Source organism: Camelina sativa, chromosome 9 (genome assembly GCF_000633955.1).
Source record: "Camelina sativa cultivar DH55 chromosome 9, Cs, whole genome shotgun sequence".
Taxonomy (NCBI): Eukaryota; Viridiplantae; Streptophyta; class Magnoliopsida; order Brassicales; family Brassicaceae; genus Camelina; species Camelina sativa.
The window spans coordinates 2,510,568-2,523,313 of NC_025693.1; the positions used below are offsets into that span (position 1 = coordinate 2,510,568).

Genomic DNA, 12,746 nt, shown 5'->3' on the forward strand with positions numbered 1-12,746 from the left:
TTTGAAATTAAATGTTCCCATGAAAGTGATATTTACATTAATTTTTTTTCTTTTTACTATATAATTATATATGATAGTTTTTTGTCTGATTTAGCATTTGGTTTAAATGTGCCATCTGTTAGGCAATTATCGAAAATTTATTTCTTTCCATTTGATGAGCCTATTTGTTTTTTTAGTATTTGATATTTTTGCTTATTATGTTTTTTTTTTTGGTTTAGTTCTGTAATTATTTACTTGTTCTTCCTTTTTTTTCTCTCTGTGAACGCATTGGCTTTGCTCTGTTTCTCTATTTTTTTGTTCTTTCTTCATCCATTAATCCTCTGTTTCCAGCTTCAGCTTTCTCTTTTGTTGTACCAACTTGGATTGCAATTTATGATGTAATGTGGATACTAAGTGAGTTTCCTATTTCCTGGCTGGGAGATGTTTTTTTTTTGTTGATTAAGTTTGTTTTTTTTAATTTTTAATTGTTATATTGTTTGATGGTAATAGTTTCTCCCCCAATTTGATTTATAGGATGAAGAAGGGAAGTAAAGATTTGGGTTGTTTGTCAAATATTTTTGTTTTTAATGCCAAAATATACATACAACTTATTTGTGTGGTTGGATTACAAATCTTACTATACAATTACAATTTTTTTTTGCCTTTATATCTTCTAAACACAGTCAATTTAAGTAACAAACTAACAATGACGGTTAAAGACCATTATTTTTAATTTGTGAAATTGACTAAAAAGTCAATCACGTGAGAGAGAGAACTAAACTTTACCCTCTTCTTTATTTGGAAGCAACACCACATTCTTCTCGCCCGATACTCGCCGGCTCCGATTTGCTTCTTGTAAACACCGGCCGCTGTAGAAACGTTAGTTCTACTTCATCTCAATAACCAGATGAAACAATTATATGGATCATATGAGAACCGACTGGAAGACAGACATGAATAAATGAAACTCTATAAACATAAATGAAACTCATTGTGTATCAAAATGCTTCTATATATAGAATAAGAACTCAAAAAAGAACTCAATGTTCGAAAGAACTTCTATCTTCCTAGGTTTAGACAAAACAAACAGCAAATGTTAAGACTAAGCAGACATGACAAAACTCAATGTGTCGAGAAGAGCTTCTATCAAGCACTTGATCCCAAACTTGATGAGCTCTACATGAAAGCTTATCCATATATATATTTGGCAATTTATAACTCTTTCGGCTCAGACTCTCACAATTTGGCTTAAAACCATTAAATAGATGGGTCCTAAGTGTCATGAAACAGCCTCCTAATCTGATCCACGCTGGCCGGTATCAATGTCACCGGACATCGCTTGTACTGTGTGATTACCACAAAAGACGGATATAAGCTTATACCGAGGTTGGGTTTTGGGAATATAGAGAAATGATTCGGAGAACTTACCTTTGTAACATACTTAAATACACATGAGTAGCAGAAAACAAATCCAGAGACCGTGACAACTGATGGATTTGCACGTTTTTGCAAGCACAACGCGCAGAGGGATCTGTTGGGAGGTAGAGGGATTCCTTCTTGGCCATCTGTTAGAAAAATAACCAAAAAGTACTTAGTTGATTGAGTGAAAGAAGTCTACATTAGTTTCAGTAATGCCTACGAACTGACTGATTACCGTTGGGGCTGGAGGAGGTGGAGGGTACACTGTTGGAGCTGATAATCTCTCTTCAGCTGATTGATACCACCATTCCATCATCTAAAAAAAACAAAACACACGAATATGAATGAAAAGGTTCAACTATTTTATAGATGCGATGAAAAATATACCGAGAGACAAAGACACCAAAAATATAGCAATTAGCTTTATGGCTTAACGCTGTGGCTGTAGCATACAAAATCCAACTTATGTAATCTATGCTTAGGACTATTTCCAAAGGATTCTTCTTCAGAATGTGCTGGAAGCTTTCAGACAGTATAATAAGAGAAGAACCATATACTGAAAATATTTGTGGATACTTACTTTAAAGATAAAAACTGCTGCAATCAGACCGGTTTGGGCGTAGTCAAGCACTGCATATGAGCAGCTAAGAAGTGCCCCTTGCACTGTCTAATTCAATATTCAAAACAATACTATCAGACCTTGGATCACTAAAGTGAGCAGTATTAAGAGTCAGCCTATCTCATTCACTAAGTTACAGGAAGTTTAAGAAAACAGAAATCATACTTTTAACCAAGGAGGACCACGAAGCCTCTCACGCTCACGAAGCCTCTAAAAGGAGGGTAATGAAGGCATATCGATTATGGAACTTAGCTTCAACAAATCGAATTAAGCTTAGAAACAGTAAACATTGAGACGGTTTGAACAAAACCGTTCAACAATTCGACTTAATATTGGAAACAGTTAACATTGAAAGGGTTTAAACTAAACGGACCTGGAAGATCAGAATTGGTATTGGCTAGAGAAACCAACTCCTCATGAGTACGGAACCTGAAAAACTCTTTTGGGAAAATACCAAAAGACTCGTCAAGCTTTTCGAAAACAGTAGTGGATATGAGACGGATTGAGAAAGGAGAATCAGTGAGCTTGAAACGTGAGTTGCTTCTGGTGACTTCAAAGTCTGACATGATATATACATGCCCATCACACAGCGAGTTCTCAAATTTGGAAAGGAGGCTAACATTGATCGACCCTTGAATGACACAACTCTAGAGAAAAAACAGAGAAATTAGATAACGCTATCGTAATCAAATGAGAGGTAAATCAAGTAGAGATTGAAGAAACCTTTTCGTCAATGAGAAGGAAGTCAATTCCCATTAGTTGCCCTCCTTTTTTGACGTTTCGGGCCGGCCAGTGACGAAGCATCCTCCCTACAATCTGTTGGTGTAGGCTACCGGCCTTGAGAGTTGCGAATGACCCAACACTGGAATCCATAATAGATAATAGAATTTTCAGATAGTGAAGAAATTGTAAGATGAATGAAATTGGAGAAGAGGGCATTATATAGGATTTGAAGTAACCCAAATTGAATGGTAAGTAGTGGGACTACTATTGAAAGAGAAAACATTGAAGGACTGATTAGGGGGTTTCAAACGTAAACGAAACAATAGCTTTAGAACGGAGGAAATATGAAAAGGCGTGGCGCTTGAGGTCCAACAGCGGCGGCCGGTGGAGAAGACAATCGTGCAGAAAGGGTTAGATTTGTAGATAAACGGATCATTAGATTAGGGGCCCTGAGATTTTAATTAAACAGGGCTTCGGAAAACAGAAGAAGGATATAGTGAAGAAATTGGACTATCAAGGAGACTATAGGATACGTAAATGGGCTTAATTAATTCGTTAAGGCCTTATTTAAACAATTGGGATGCTGACGTGGCTGCACCATGAAAGAGGAAAGTATACTTTATATATATAGATAGATTATCAACTGGAGCTACAATTTTATAACATGATATAAAACATATATAACAAATATATATGTATGTATATATCAAATGCATTTAACCCAAAACATTGGCAAAAACAACATATTTAACGTACACTATGTTTACTTTAGAAGACGAAGCTGGGATTGCATCATAAAATTAACATCTGCAAATAATATATGAGAATTTAGAAAAATATGTAACTTGGATTAGCGAATAGATATTCATTATGGGGTTTAAACGTTACGTTAGAACTTTTAAAATTATGTTTTCATGAGATATGAATATGGAATGAACTCTTTTAAAGACAAAAGGTCAGAAGATTGTCGACAATATTATTGCAACACTAGACAATTTTTGTTATATATAGATTAGTAAAATAAGTACGGTATTTATATAGATTTGTCTTTTAATCTTCAAATTATATTTAACAAATATATATTAGTTTCAAAAATATATATGTTGTATATCACTAAGTAAAGTAACTTTATTATTTATATAGATTTATACTCAAAAGTTGGAATTATTATATTTGAACTCAACAATTTCTATTGATAAGAAATAGTTTAAATTAAAATCCCGCGCGTGCGCGGGTACAAATTCTAGTTGTAAATATATAGTAGACTAACTATTTTCTAATAAAGTTCTAAAAACTGGTTATCTTGCCAAATAACCTAAAGTTAAACACGAGAATATATACATATTCTCTCACCTGCGTATATTAAGAAACCCTAAGTTATAGTGCCCTTACGTTGAAAAACTTTAGACTAAGGAAACAACTTTTATACCTACCGGGATTACCTCTTGCTTCTTCTGTAAATTACAGTTTTGAATGATATATAAGGTGTCAAATTTCAAGTTGGGAAATGGGAATCTTCTATTACGAAAATAGAGAAAAACAAAACTTATCTGTAATCAACAAAAGTAAATTCAAGTTATTAGTATTTTATCAAACAAGTCAAGAGTACTAAGTTAAATTTTAAATAAATTGAGTAACTATGGGTTGGATATCATATATATTATAACATCCCAATATATTATCCGTACAAAACAATTTATCTATATATACTTACATAAGAAAACCCTCTACATCACTCAAATTTTTTATCAAGTCACTGAAAACAACAATGCCACAAAAGCATTGTTGTTTTTGACGACACTCCTCTAGACGCCAAGAGCATCAAGGCTGTGTCCGTTGGGGCCGACGAAAGACGACGAATAACTTTCATAAAGGTTACGTACGAGATGAAAAATGGTGGGGAAGATCAAATTATCCCGCACGGCGTGGAGCCCAAAAGTACCGTGGAGGTTTTGTTTCTGTGCTCTTTACCCTCTCTTTCTCTTTTTGGTTCATATGTTATAAATCTCTCTGATGATCATTCTGCTCTCTAGTTGTTGTCGCATCAAATTAATAATTTGCCCAGTATATATTATTTTCGTACTAATTAATTGGGTTTCATCTGCACAATGAGTTCTTTTTATTTTGGTAAAAAAATTGTCAACAAAACCAGAACTTTTAAAATGAAAATAAAAAAGAAAAAAAGCTACGATCGATCAAGGTATATATATAAGAGATTGTTGGCATTTTAGCACATTTTCCAAACTTAATTGGAAAAATAGTACATGTATTATTCATAATTGGATAAATAGTCAAAGTCCCACTTGTGAGATATAACGTGTGTGAGGTATGTGAGAGAGAAAGAAGAAAGAGATGGTGTGTGTGTGCGCGTGAGAGAGAAAAATAAAAAAAAATGAAATTTTTAATTTATTTTTTTAGATAAATAAAAATCTATGATTTTTTCTTTATAATTTGATATGCATTTTGTTTAATGATTTATTTGATAATTTTAAATATTTTTTTACAAATTTTGTATCCGTACACTTTATTAAATGTACAAATGTTTCTAAACATTATTAACTGTGTAGATGTAATTTTATTTAATTTTTAGATTTTCAGATGTCTCTACAAATGTCTGTACCACAATGGTTTTGTACAAATTGCATCTATACACTTAATATTGTGTATAGACATCTGTACACTTAATAAGGTGTAAATACATCTGTACGCTTAATAAGGTGTACGGATACAAAAGATTTATGTAATATATTTAAAATTATTAAAAAAAATTATATTAATAGTTATTTATGTAATTTTTTTAAAAAATTATATTAACAGTTATTTATCCAACATTTGTGTGTTCTGAAGTTTCGAACTTTTATATTAGGGGGACAATACTTGAACTTCTGGTTTGTGTAGAGATCGAGATTTGAATTCTGTGGAGTTGTGGTGCTATATGAAACTTCCTAGGAGGATACATATCATCTTTCCTTTAAATAATTATCACAATTTTTCTGTCTCACAAATGGGTCCTACATAAATCTCCTATCTCACACACACACACAAACACACTCTCACCTATTTTGCCAATTATAAATAGTGTTTGTACTAAAACACTAATTAAGTTTCCAAAATTTACTAAAATGCTAAGAAACCCTATATAATATCACCGTCTTCTCCTGTTGCATATAGAAGATAGATAAAGTTAAGAACTAAAAAAAAAGTCTGGATAAATCTATATAATAATAACAATCTGAATAAATATCAACAACAGTTGCAATTTTTCGTGGAACCTTTTCGTAAAATATATATATTTTGTTTGACAGAAAATTTCTACGGTTGCATATCTCTAAAAGTTGCGTATGTTAAATGTAGAGTTGTGTCTCTTACAAACAGTTGTGTCTATTCAAATGTTCACATCTTTATAAATTTATTATTTATATATAAGTGACTTCTCATTATTGTATTCAAATTTTCTTTATTTTATATTTTTGCCAGAAATTTTTTACAGTTGCGTTTCTCTAAAAAGTTACGTCTGTTGAATATAAAGTTGTATCTTTTACAAACAGTTGTGTCTATTCAAATGTTCACGTCTTTAGAAATCTATATATAAATAACTTCTCATCATTGTATTCAAATTTTTTTTATATTTGTATTAGTTAAAAGAGAATTTGTTAGAAATGACGTACATTACTGTGAGAAATTTATTGCAGTTTGATATATTTTGTTAATCGTTGTAATATTTAATTATATTTAGTCTCTAGGTATACATCTTCATAAATTATTAATATTAGTATATTAAAAAAATATTTTAGCCGTTTAATTGAACCATTACAACATTGGTATATTTAATATTTAAGATCACATCACTTGGATAAACTCTTCATAAATTATTATTTCTTAGTTTTAAATAACTAAAATATATTTAAATGAATTGTTGCAACCTTTTAATTATACTACGACAAATTTTGTTTATTTGATGAACCATTAAAACATTTGATTTATCTTATGAACCGTTGCAATTTTTTGGTAAATTGAGTTGTGTCTACAATACTAAAAGATATTTAAAGAATTTTTTGTTTTCGTTTAAGTAATCTTAAGATACTCTCTTTAACCATCTATTCATCAAGGGTTATCATTCTATTGGTATGAATCCAAACTGAAATTTTTGTTTTTAGCTGTTAAAAAATATGGTTCAAGTTGGTTTTTCAGAAAATAAGAGCATATTGGCTCGTTTATGTTTTTTTTTGTCACAAGTATATATTTGTCTAATCCATGCTTTTTGATTAGAAAACTAATTGCATTATAGAAAACAATAAGGATTTCTATATTTCTATTTTTTTTAAAAATATCTGATTATGAAATATCAAGGTAAAAATAAAAATAAAATATCACAGTTTGTTCTATTATATTTTCTACTGTTGGGAATATTCAGTTTATTGGGAGATGGAAAACCGTGATCAACAGAAAGACGGTTGAGATGATTGTCCAATAAACTATCTTGACGACAAAGACTTATCTACAACTTCATATAGGTTAAGGGGATTTGTATATTTAGTTCTAGTCATAATACACTCAAATTGAAATCTTAAAAACAAAAGATACTGAAAATGAAATATTTTAAAAGTTTGAAAAGGTTTTGGATTCTGACTGCCAAAAAAAAGAGGACTGTGTGAGAGTAATGAACCCGGCCGTCCTTGGCCGACCATCTTCCTTAGACGCGCACATTTTGATGCTACATCATACACCTAAATATATATATATTTTTTTTTGAATTTAATGTTAAGTATTATTATTATAAATTCTAACTATTATTAACCACAAGTTGTAATGGTTTATAAAATATAAAAAAATATGACTGTAAGATTAAGAAGAGATGACACGACTGTAGATTGCATTTATTCATTTTTCAGAAATTAAAAAATATTTTATAAAAAGTTACGACGAAAAGACACAAATAAAATGTTACATTGAAAATATGCAAACGAAAGGTTACTAATAAAAGTGAACGAAATAACACGTATGCAATGTAATCTCATGGCAGTTAATCGTCAAATTTAATTTGATGTGTGTGGCATTAATAATAATTTATTTAATCATTTGTGAACGAAAAGTTACGACGAAAAGACACAAATAAAATGTTACATTGAAAAGATGCAAACGAAAGGTTACTAATAAAAGTGAACAAAATAACACGACTGCAATGTAATCTCATGGCAGTTAATCGTAAAAATTTGTTTAATTTGACAGTATTAATAATTATTTATTTAATCATATGTGAACGAAAAGTTATGACGAAAAGACACAGATAAAATGTTACATTGAAAAGATGCAAACGAAAGGTTACTAATAAAAGCGAACGAAATAACACGACTGCAATGTAATCTCATGGGAGTTAATCTTAAAAATTTGTTTAATTTGATGTGTGTAGCATTGATAATTATTTATTTGATCATATGTGAAGGTAAGATTAATTTTTTAAGAATATTTTTCGAATAAAATATAAATAATTTTTCAAAAATTTATATGTTATTTGAAAAGATCCAACCTATTTTTTAAAAAATAATAAATAGTAATAATATAAATATAATAATTAAACTATAACTAGTGGTCCCATACCCACTAGCCCCCTAACTACAATCACAATCAACAACGGAATAACAATACCAATATCCAATAAATATAAATAAACAATATTCAGAACATAACCAATATCCCATTACACTGGCTCAACGGTGTCGATCGACACTACCCCACAGTGTCGATCGATGCTTGCTTCACTAGTGTCGACCGACACCAAGTGGTGTCGATCAACACTCCCTTTGCAACTACGATCCGCTCGAAGCCGAGAGTCGAATCTCGCTCCCAACCTCCACCAAATTGTCCAATACTCGAAACCCAAGCTTTATACATCCGTAGGAACCTGTAGCAACCAATCCCAACAAGAAAAACACACAAGCAAAGCAACACACAAGCAAGAACAAGGAATCAAAGGCTTAGATTAGCCATGGTCATGCACTCACCTCTTTGCAGGAAGATTCAGACCAAAAGCAATGAATCCAACCCTCCTAGAAAGCCTCTAGATCCTTCCCAGCTCCAAATCTCTCAAGAACAGCCAAGGAATCTCCCAATCTCACTCACAATCTCAAGAACACTTGTTTTCTCTCTTTTTCCTCTCACAAATGATAAACGGCGACAAAACAAAAGCCAAAACCCTTCCTTTCGTCGATTTCCACTTAAGTATCTTGGTTCAATGGTTTTTCCTTAAACCAAACCGACCAAAATCGACAATTCACTACACGGAAAAACGGCGTTTGGGACTATTTTTTGTGACTGAATTTTTAGTTGCAAACTTTTGTGACTAGTTTGTGACACTTTTGCGACGGACTAACGATGACAAATATTTGGGACGTAAAACAGACGCAAATTTACGACGCCTAAATGAAGTCGCTAACTGGTTGCTATTATGCGACTACTTTGGGACATTTTATCGAGAATAAATAGAGCGTCGCAAAATAATCGCAATTTATGACAAATTATAGACTGAAGATTAAGTCAGTAAAGTTAGTCGCAAAGCTATCTTAAAATCACGACGTATTTGCCACTTCCAGTTTGCTGTAACTTTTATAGTCATAAATCAGTCGGTCAGTGATGTCGGTAAAAAACGTGGTAAATGTGGAAGTGTGCGTTTGTACTGAACTTTTGTGACCTTTTTTGAGTCTCTATTATGTGGTAAACGAGTGACAAATGCGTCGTAATGTGCGACGCTTTTATTCGTAGTTGCAAAAGAGTCGCAAAGCAATCGGTTAGTGATGTCGGCAAAAAACGTGATAAATGTTTAAGTTTGCGTTTGTACTGAACTTTTTCGAGCTTTAATCTGTCTCAATTATGTGGTAAAAGAGTGACAAAGGAGTCGTAATTTGCGACGGTTTTAGTTGTAGTCGCAAAGTAGTTGCAAATTTTATACTATATATAACACATCGCTCTCACCATTCTATTCATATCACTCTCATTCATTTGTAAGAAGAGAGACGGAAGAAAAAAAAAAGTAGTGAAAAAGAAGATTTTTTTCTTTTAGAAGAGTAGAAAAAGAAGATTTGTTTTTTTAGAAGAAAAGAAAAAAAAAAGCTATGTGGAATTCATCTCGAGAGCGGATGTATAATCAGATTGATGGAAGAACAAATAATATCTCTAAAGAATTTTTGGCGGGGGTTGAGCAGTTCATGAATTTCACAAACAGCCAGCCTATGGCACAAAACAGTGGAGGTAGGTTTTACTGTCCTTGCGTAAAATGTCAGAATGATGTTATTTTGCATGGTACGACAATATCTAATTATTTGCATAGTAAAGGATTTATGCCAAATTATTATGTATGGTCTGAACATGGTGAAGATTATGACGTACTAGGGGTAGAAACTAGTAGTCATTATCCTAATACAAATTATACTAGTACTAGTAGTCAGCATGGTAGTCAACCTAGTAGGCAGCCAATAGGATTTGAGGGAAATGTATATGCTGAGATGGTGAATGATGCATTTCATGGTATCACGCCTTTTAATGAGTATCATGAATATGAAAGTGGATATGATCATATCCATGAAGAACCCACTCAAGAGGCGAAACGGTTCTACGACATGTTGGATGCTGCAAATACTCCACTTTATGATGGATGTCATGAAGGTCATTCGCAACTATCATTGGCGTCTAGGTTCATGAACATCAAGGTTGATAATAATTTGTCTGAGGCATGCATGGACGATTGGGCTGAATTGTTTACGGAGGTTTTACCAGAGGGTAATCAAGCTACTGGTTCATACTACGAGACAGAGACTTTAGTTCGAAAGATAGGATTGCCATACCATACAATTGATGTATGTATAGAGAATTGTATGATATTTTGGAAAGAAGATGGGAATTTGGAGCATTGCAAGTTCTGTGGGAAGCCAAGGTACAAAAGTAGTGGGGGTAGAACTAGAATACCCTTCAGTCGTATGTGGTATCTACCTATTGCAGATAGATTGAAGAGGATGTACCAATCAGAGAAGACCGCATCATCAATGAGATGGCATGCTGAGCATGATTCAGAAGATGGAGTAATGTGTCATCCATCTGATGCGCCTGAATGGAAGAATTTCCAACATTTACATCCCACATTTGCGCAAAAGCCACGAAACGTTTACCTTGGGTTATGTACAGATGGTTGTAATCCATTTGGGGTCTCCAAAAATCATACTTTGTGGCCTGTGATCTTAACTCCATACAACCTACCTCCGGATATGTGCATGAACAGCGAGTATTTATTTCTTACGATTCTGAACTCCGGACCAAACCACCCACGAGCCAGCCTTGATGTTTTCCTCCAACCATTAATCGATGAGTTAAAGGAGTTATGGTATAATGGGGTTGAGGCTTATAATATCTCACTAAATCAAAATTTCAACATGAAAGTTGTTCTTATGTGGACAATAAGCGATTTTCCAGCATACGGTATGTTGTCGGGATGGACGACACATGAAAGATTAGCATGTCCAATTTGTATGGATGACATTGATGCTTTTCAATTACCAGCTGGGAGGAAAACATGTTGGTTTGACTGTCATAGGAGATTTCTTCCTAAAAGTCATCCGATGCGGAAGAATAAAAAGGACTTTCTGAAGGGAAAAGATTCATTGAATGACGAGCCACCAGCATCTCTGAGTAGTCAAGCTATCTATGAGCGTATAAGGAAAGCCAAAGCACCTAAAACATCTATTTGCGGTGGGAATGGTCACGAAAAGAAAGTTAAAGGCTACGGAAGATGGCATAATTGGCATAAAGAAAGCATATTATGGCAGTTACCGTACTGGGTCGATCTGAATTTAAGGCACAACCTGGATTTGATGCACGTCGAGAAAAATGTCTTTGATAACTTGATGTACACCACTATGAATGTAAAAGATAGATCGAAAGACAACGTGCAGTCAAGATTGGATATTGCAAGATTTTGTTCCCGGCAAGATTTACATCTAGATGCTCAAGGGAGAGCCCCATTCCCTATTTGGAGATTGAAAACCAAAGCGAAAGAGGCTTTATTAAAATGGGTAAAAGAAGATGTTAGATTCCCAGACGGCTATGTCGCAGATTTAGCTACATNTGTGCTGACATGAAAAATGGAAAGTTTTCGGGAATGAAGAGTCATGACTGCCATGTGTTTATGGAACGATTGCTTCCGTTCATATTTGCAGAGCTTTTACCGCGTAATGTCCACCTGGCGATTTCAGGTATATAAATTAAACATGTAATTTGGTTTAGTTGTTGATATTATATTTATATATAACAACATAACATGTTATAACTTTGTAGGGATTAGAGCATTTTTCCGCGACCTATGTAGTAGAACATTGGAGCAATCCCGCCTCGAGATTCTAAAGGATAATATTGTCATGATCTTGTGTAATTTGGAGAAAATCTTCCCTCTTTCATTCTTTGATGTAATGGAGCACCTCCCTATTCACCTACCTTATGAAGCACAACTTCGTGGTCCTATGCAATATAGGTGGATGTATCCTTTTGAAAGGTTTTTTAAACGTTTAAACGGGAAAGCGAAGAACAAAAGATATCCAGCTGGCTCAATAGTTCAATCCTACTTGAATGATGAGATATCTTATTTCTCAGAACACTATTTCGCTTCACACATTTCTACAGCAAGGAGAAGAAGGTAAAACTTCAAATATGATTATTGAATTTTTCTATCAACTTCTAAAATTGTGAAAAAGTTTTACAAAATAAACTTTAACAGGTTAATTCGGCATGAAGAAGGTGAAGTTGAAACGACCTGACCCGTTTTTTTTTTAATAATAAATACAACATATAATTAAGCATCCCATACTACTTAATTAAACCACCCAAACCACAATTCCTCATTAAACCAATAACAACCAATATGCACAGCGGAAACATACCAATAATACAGAAACGATACATCATCAATACAATAACATTCCTATCCAATCTATCCAGCAACCTAACATAACTCTAACCAAGGTTC

At 33.2% G+C, this 12,746-nt stretch overlaps 2 protein-coding genes across 10 annotated transcripts; one reads left to right on the plus strand and one right to left on the minus strand.

Annotated features, from left to right (window-relative positions):
- On the minus strand, positions 541-3,212 carry LOC104710271 (peroxisome biogenesis protein 12-like). Of its 9 annotated transcripts, none has more exons than XM_010426853.2 (7): positions 2,741-3,212; positions 2,391-2,664; positions 2,183-2,227; positions 1,979-2,061; positions 1,634-1,714; positions 1,408-1,544; positions 541-848 (listed from the first exon to the last, which is right to left on the minus strand). In XM_010426853.2, coding segments are annotated over exons 3-7 (396 nt in total). In that variant the 5' UTR covers positions 2,184-2,227; positions 2,391-2,664; positions 2,741-3,212; the 3' UTR covers positions 541-754. The 9 variants fall into 9 exon arrangements, 3 of the variants coding, with proteins under 3 accessions (XP_010425155.1, XP_010425154.1, XP_010425156.1); XM_010426852.2 differs by having other exon boundaries at positions 2,183-2,269; XR_754961.2 differs by having other exon boundaries at positions 618-1,323; positions 1,979-2,065; positions 2,741-3,208.
- Positions 10,240-11,865, plus strand: LOC104714937. The gene has a single exon (XM_010432402.1). The coding sequence runs from the start codon at positions 10,240-10,242 to the stop codon at positions 11,863-11,865; it is 1,626 nt and encodes a 541-aa protein (XP_010430704.1).

Bases quoted from the DNA above. Each gene is read 5' to 3' on its own strand.
- LOC104710271 (XM_010426853.2), bottom strand. The intron at 1,545-1,633 runs GTAATCAGTCAG...TTTTTCTAACAG, and splicing joins CACCTCCTCCAGCCCCAACG to ATGGCCAAGAAGGAATCCCT. The intron at 849-1,407 runs GTAAGTTCTCCG...ACGTTTCTACAG, and splicing joins TATTTAAGTATGTTACAAAG to CGGCCGGTGTTTACAAGAAG.